The following is a 7,430-nucleotide window of genomic DNA, read 5'->3' as shown; positions in this document are numbered from 1 at the left end:
CAACATGGCACAAGTATACATATGTAACAAACCTGCACGTTATGCACATGTACCCTACAACTTAAAGTATAATAATAATAAATAAATTAAAAAAAAAATAACATAAGTAACCATGAGTCCATACTGATATCAATAAACTTGAACTAATTAAACAAATGCAAGAGAATAGGCAGCATGATGGAATAAAGTTAAGATAGAAATACAGAGTGGCCGTTTAGTAAAGACCTAAGTAGTAATTTTTTTAGGCAAGTGTCATGGGATGCTAAAAGTATGGGGTTACAGTATGATGAGAAACAAGATATTTGCATAGCGTCAAAAGTACCTTCCATCAAGATATATATGAATAACCAAAAAGAAAATAGTAGCTCTGTAGTGAAGAAAACTAGGAGATAGCACATAAAACAGGTGATCAAGGTGGACATCATCACTAATGAGACTTATGAACATTGTGTGTCTTTTCATACGATACAGTGGCACGATTACAGCATCACTTCTAAGGTTTTACTGCCGAAAAGTATACCTTAAACCTAATTTTAAGGAAACATCAAACAAATCCAAATTAAAAGATGTTTTATGAAATCACTGGCAAGTACTTTTCTAAAGTGCCCAGGAGAATAATAGATAAAGGAACTGTTTCTGACTCAAAGAGACCAAGGAAGTATTACTATCAAATGTAATGTGGAAATATTGATTAATCCTATGCTAGGAAAAAACACTAATGGGAAGGTGGAGGAATTTTAATAACATTTGCAGATTAGTTTTAATAGTATTCTATCAGTGTTAATTTCCTGGTTTGGATATAGTATGGTTTTTAAAAACTCTTTACTTTTTTCTCTTAATAACAACTCATTTAAAACCACAACATGGTATCAATCTTTCAGGAGTTACCTAGTATCTGAATGAAGAGGAGCCACATTCAATATGGGGATCAATAGTTTCCTAGTTTAGATGGAGAGAAAGAAGATCAACTACAAGTTATGTTCTTTCTGTATTTTTTTCTTGATGTTACAGAATCTCCTAATATTTGTATAACCAATTTTCCCAGAGTCAAACAAATATAAATTTTATTTTTTTCAATCATCGTATTTTATATGCTGAGGTCAATTTCTGGATTTTTTATTCTGGTTCATGGATATGTGTGACCATTCTTACACTAGCGACAAAAATAAAATTTGTTTGGTAAGTTCTCTTGATGGTTCTTCCCTGATTCTTCTTTTAGAGAATGATTATAGACCCATTTTGTCAAGAGGGGATTGTCTATTGACAAGCCAAAATAGCTGAGCTATTCATAGGGCTTATGTGTATTAAGTGGTTATTGTGTGCCCGAAACTGCTAAACGTTTTATGCATTGGCTTATTTTATCTTTAAAACATCATAATGGTTTAGGATGCTATTTTTTTCTTTTTTTTTTTTCTTTTTTTACAGATAAGGAAACTGATTCATGGGGAACTTAAGAATTACGATGTTCAAATCCATACAGCTAGGTAGCGATGATGTTATACTTGAGACACAGGACAACTAAGTCCACAATCTGCTTCCTTGAATGTTATTCAAGTTGCTGAGAGCAAGGGCTTCCTGCATCATTCCTGCTGCCTCCTCTTAGATCTGAGGTTGCATGGGAATTTCAGGAAGGGCTAATTTTTTCTCTTTTGTTTTTTTTTTTTTTTTTTTTTTTTTGGTCATCATTGTAATCATACTCTATGGTCAACAAAATCTTCTTTCTCTGAGGATATCTTTTTCTTCCATATGATAGCTAAGAGACTTCTGGCTCCTAAGACACTGCAGTACTCATGGATGACAAGGCTCAAAAGTTTTGTAAAGCAAAGAAACTGAGCTAAATTTAATCAGTGGGTCCTATGTCACTTTAAGTGAGCAAAGGTTAGAGGGGAAAATAACTTGACATGTTTTACTCATTCAATTTTCTGACTTTTGGTTAAAAAATCAAATCTTAGAGGAAAAATATTTGTCCAAGACTCCATAGCTAGCAAAGGACAGAGACAGATCTAGAACTCAAGTCTTTTTCCAATCCATTGTGAAAAATTTAAACTTTATTTTGAATATTTTAGGAGGATTTTGATTTTTCTTTGTCTCAGGAAGTTTGAGATTATGTTTCACGGTTACTTTAGTACAAAGTTTGCTGTATAGATAGGAGTTTTGTTAACAGCAGAGTATAATTTAACAGTTCTGGTCTTCGTATTTGCCAAAGTAGCAATTTTAAAAATGATAATATCGTACCCTAAAGTTGTTTGATACAGTTTCATCAAGTATTTAGCCTCCTCTTATGCATTGAGGAAAGAAATGGGTAATTTATCATGCCTAGATATTTTTCCTGCGACCCAAATCCATGCAAAGTCCCAAGCCTAAATTCATTTTAGTTACCTTTATGTTGGCCCATCCAACCATATGGCAATACTTACAAATATAAACTTAACAAATTTGATGTCTTGATTATAAAATCTCAAATAATAGCTATAGAATGAAGGATTTCATCTGAAGCATGTCTGTACTTCAATTTACTAGTTTCTAGAAAACAAATTGGAGTAGGTTATATTTTGTAGAGATGGCAGATCTCACATGCTCTTTTTGCAATATGATGTTAGCTTTCCTTCATCAAGAGGTGAGATCTATTTTTCCTCCCTTTGAGTGAGCCTGTGATTAATTTGGAAGTAGCACTGTGACTTCTAAGGCAAAATAGTTTTGTCTAGTTTTTTTGGAACATTTGGACTATGAGCATGGGTACCATGCTGGGAGGAAGCCTAGATGCCCCACTGGCAGGCCACGTGTAGCCACATGTTCTGTCTACAACCCCAGCTGAGGGTCCCACCTGTTAGCTAATATCAACTGTCAGACATGAGAGCCTCAAGTTGCCCCAGCTGACATGAGTGGACCAGAGAGTTGCTGTCCCCACAGAGCTCTGACCAAATTACGAAATAAGTGTTGTCACTGTTTTGAGTACTAATATTCAGAGTGGTTTCTTGGGCAGAAAGAGATAACAGGAACCCCGAACAAATGTCACGTTCCTGGAATCTGTGCATGGTTTGGTAAAATGAGAACAGAAAATGTGTCAGGTAAATACGTTGACGCAGAAGACTGTTTTATTATCTGGGCTATCTGAGTCTCTATTCCTTCTCTGTCCAAGAAGAAAGAAATTCAGAGACTCTCATCCAGTAGGGGAGATTTCAGACTTCAGTACAATCTGTTATCTGTCCTTTACTGTCTGTTACCCATCTTGTCAGGTGACTCTATTTCTTTTGCCCTGGTGTACCTGCATCTTGGCTCTAATGCCTTGTGGGCATCTCTGTGGGGAATCATTTCCCCATTGGTGAATTCTTTATCTCCTCTGGACCTTTTTAAAATATAGAGTTCATTGAACACAATGCTTCTTATTCTCTTTTGAGAAGTTCATGGATGCTGTTAAAAAGGAGATGTGGGGATTAAAAAACTGGAAATAATAAGACAGCTGCATTAGAGAATCCATCAAAAAGGTCAAAGCCACACAATGTGCTCTTACAAGTCATCACTTAGATAAAGTATTCAGCTCTTCTGCTTTAATTTTTTTAAACCGAAACTTTAATGAGAATGGAAAGGGCATGACAAGACCATTTCTTCTAACAAAGATTGCAAGAAGGGAGAAAGATTCGGTGATGGGGCCCATTCTGATGAATATGTAGCTGGTGCACTTGAGTTCCTCTGGAGCCCCACGCCTGCAATATTCTTCCTCTCTCTTCTCAAAGACTATGAAAAACTCAAATCGTACTGTTTAATGAATAGAAGCTGTAGAATTACAGCAAAGCACAACATGAATCCTACTATCCAATGTGAAAGAAAAAGGTGAGTATCTGAATAATAATGTCTTCGTGCAAACTGACAGGATTCTCATTTCTTTGCTAATAACATGTGAAATCCAGATTTTATTTCTTTTTCTTAGATACTCACAAGGCTTGTTGAAATCAGAAATCCAATATTAAAAATCTTTTGTTGTTATTGATGTTTTTGTTGTCATTATTTTCTCCCTATATTGGAAAGACTTGTGTCGGCTCTTACACACAGCAGGTTTGAGAGATCCCTATTATGATAAAGTGGGTGCCTTTGTGGTCTATGGGGGTAGCGTCTAGGTAAAAGACAGAAAAAAAATTGAAATGGTGATTTGGCCACACACAGATTCAGCTGTTGACTCAAATTGGCTGGACCAAAGCAGTGTTGCTCATAGGAGATCAGTGTCTACTCCCAGAGCTCCAGCTTGCTGTTTGGAAAATAAAAAATGTTTATAGTGATGGAGAAATTTAAATTAGATGCCAGTTAGGTATGAGCACTTAGCCAGCAGGTGGGGAGCAGAGAGGGAGGAAGGAGCTAGTGTGCCAAAGTCTTTATTGGGGTTCAGGGCTTGTATTAATCCAAGACATGCCCAATACTGTGTAATTTATAAAGAAAAAGAAGTTTAATGCACTCACAGTCCCATGAAGCTGGGGAAGCCTCACAATTATGGTGGAAGACGAAAGGCATGTCTTTACATGGTGGCAGGCAAGAGAGAATGAGAGCCAAGCAAAAGGGGAACCCCTCTTAGAGTCATCAGATCTGATGAGACTCATTCACCACCACAAGCACAGTATGGGCAAAACTGCCCGCATGATTCAATTATGTCCCACTGAGTCCCTCCCACAACACATGAGAATTATGGGAGCTACTTGTCAAGATGAGATTTGAGTGGGGACACAGCCAAACCGTATCAGGGAATTACCTAGGTATGTTTCCTGTGACAGAGTTGGATTTGTTAACTTGAAGAGTGTGTGAGTATAAGCAAGGGAACTCTGTAAGCTCGTTCTTGGTAGTTCCAGGAGCAGAGTAAGCCACTCAAGTTGTTCAGGTTATAGAGCCTTGTTTGTCTAGAACACAAAAACAGGAAATGGGTGAAGACTATCTTCAAATATGTAGAGCAAGGGTGACAAGACAGAGACAGGATGAGATGGATACCGAGGCAATTCGAATATTCATATTCAAATGAGAGTTATGACAGCATCTTAACCAGATAGGGAAAAATATGCTTAAAATAGTAAAAAAAAAAAAAAAAAAAAAAAAAAAGCCAAACCTTGAGGATGCAACCATGATGTTGAGAATATCCGCACACAAACAACTAACTCAACACAAGAATGACACTAAAATATGTGTTCAATAGATGGTAATGATTTTTAATAGTTTTTATAATTGTTTCATTTGCTTATGCCTCAAAACCAGACATAACAATGCTTTCAGCTCCCCAGACAAATGTATTTTTCATTGCACCAAAGTTGCCCTCTTCTAACTGGTATCTAATTTTAATTTCTCTGTCACTATAAATTTTTTTTTTTTTTTTCCCCCAAACAGCAAGCTGGGTCTCACATTGGGAGAGGACACTGATATTCTCGGAGCAGCATTGCTTTGGTGCCGCCAAATTTGGGTCAATGGCTGAAACTGCGTGTGGCCAAAGAACCATTTCAGTTTGTAAATGGCAGGAAATAGAGCATTGTTTTCTGCTGGGAATATTGGTCCAGTATTAGCCTATAGACAGACAGCAGTCATATATCATGTTATCATGTGGCCAGTGGTATTTTTTCCCAGTTCCAGAGGATCAGGAAAGAAACAGAACTCAGTTACTGAATATTTTGTGATTCTTTTGTAACTATTGCTGAAACTAACCAAAACTCATGTCTTGTATTATTTGTATACTGTTTTCCAGTTGTTCTATGTGGTTAATATTAAGGAATCTTTACTCATCCAACCATATACACTTATATATTGAGTATGGATGGATAGATACAGATGTAGATATAGGTATATATGCTTAATAAATATATTGGTTCTTTAAAATTAACTCCAAAGTCTAATTCTGCCAAAATAATTGATTGTGTCTTTTAGATATTTTAAGAAGATCCAAATGAGAAATTGAGAAAGAAACCAATATTTATTTTAAATAAATAAACATGGCCTGCCAAACACACTGCTAGACGTTTTACTCTGTTAATTATATAAATTAGAAATAACCAGCAAAAATATTTAAAATAGAATGTGTAGAAAAATACATTTAAATATATTTTTCTGATTTACTTCTTGTTTTCTAAATAGCATTTCTCTTTTAATATTAATTTGTTATTTTTGAAATTGTTTGACCACAATTTAGTGTTAGCTGGAAACTAAAATAATAGTCAAAATCATCATCATCAGAAGCATAGTAAACTTAAGGCTGTCTCTTAAAAATAATGCATATAGTTTTTATTCCTCAGAAAGGGGAAAATACTAGATTAAAATTTTAAGAAATATTGAGAAACAGTGAAACTATTCAGAAGGGGAAGTAGTCTTTCACCTTCCATAATTAAAATTCATAGGCCATAGTGATAAATTGCCTATGAATTCCAGGTGCCGTTTTGGGGGACCTATTAAAGGGGATATCTACTAACTACCTTGCTCCTCAGCAAGTCTCTAGCCTGTCACCCATAGTACAAGAGATATAAGGAACCTTGTTTAACTTTAGAATCTTTCATTTTTTCTGTCTTCCTTAGGTAGTGCTGGCACTCCAGTGATGTTTAACAAGAACGGGGATGCACCTGGCCGTTATGACATCTTTCAGTACCAGACCACAAACACTAGCAACCCGGGTTACCGTCTGATCGGGCAGTGGACAGACGAACTTCAGCTCAATGTGAGTTCTGCCTGCTTCCCTTCTTCCCTTGTTGAGATGAATGAACAGACTTTTAATTTGCTCGGTTATACAAATGATTCTTGTTTAATGGTTGTGTGCATATACAAGTGGGCATGCAATTTGTTGTGGGCATCAAGAGGAACTGATATCCAATAATAATGATGGTGATGATGATGATGGGAAATGTGCACTGAGTTTTGTGTATTATATTCATCACTTGTGCGAATTATCTCATTTAATCTGAGATGGAGTTACTTAGCAAACAGGTTACTACTTAACAATTTCACAAGATCTTTCTCTTGGTTAAACTTTTTATTTCTTCTGCCTCCCCCAATTCCTTGCTTCCTTTTTCTTCTTTATTTGGTGGTACTGATTTTTTAAATAGTATTTTGAGTCATTTGAGTGTATCACTTTATGTGAGATTTATAATGGGATTATCTGAGTAATTGCAGTGCTTCCCTTTTCTGTAACCTCTCCCACTTTCTTTAAAACGTGACCTTAAGTAAGCAGCCACTTCCTTTCACGAGATTATATCAAATCTATCAGCCAATGCCCCAGCTCCAAAACAATCAAAAAATTCTCTCTTAGCCTTTTTGTTCTATTCAGACCTTGAAATAATTGGATAAGACTCATCCACATTGGGGAGGGTAATTTGCTTTACTCACCTCCTGATTCAAATCTTCATCTAATCCAGAAACCTCACAGACACACTTAGAATGTTTGACCAACTATCAGGGCACTCCATGGCAAAGTAGAA

At 36.0% G+C, this 7,430-nt stretch overlaps 1 protein-coding gene across 3 annotated transcripts in view; it reads left to right on the top strand.

Moving 5' to 3' along the window:
- GRM7 (glutamate receptor, metabotropic 7) overlaps positions 1–7,430 on the top strand; it is a 919,719-nt gene that overhangs the window by 629,187 nt on the left and 283,102 nt on the right. For all 3 annotated transcript variants that reach the window (XM_012000647.1, XM_012000645.1, XM_012000644.1), the window contains exon 7: positions 6,534–6,673. In XM_012000647.1, coding sequence (XP_011856037.1) covers positions 6,534–6,673 — 140 coding nt within the window. The remainder of the gene's footprint in view (positions 1–6,533; positions 6,674–7,430) is intronic.

Source organism: Mandrillus leucophaeus, unplaced genomic scaffold (genome assembly GCF_000951045.1).
Source record: "Mandrillus leucophaeus isolate KB7577 unplaced genomic scaffold, Mleu.le_1.0 Scaffold637, whole genome shotgun sequence".
In the NCBI taxonomy this organism is placed as follows: Eukaryota; Metazoa; Chordata; class Mammalia; order Primates; family Cercopithecidae; genus Mandrillus; species Mandrillus leucophaeus.
The sequence above is the reverse complement of the archived record's forward strand: the minus strand, read 5'-3'. Positions and strand labels throughout refer to the sequence as shown.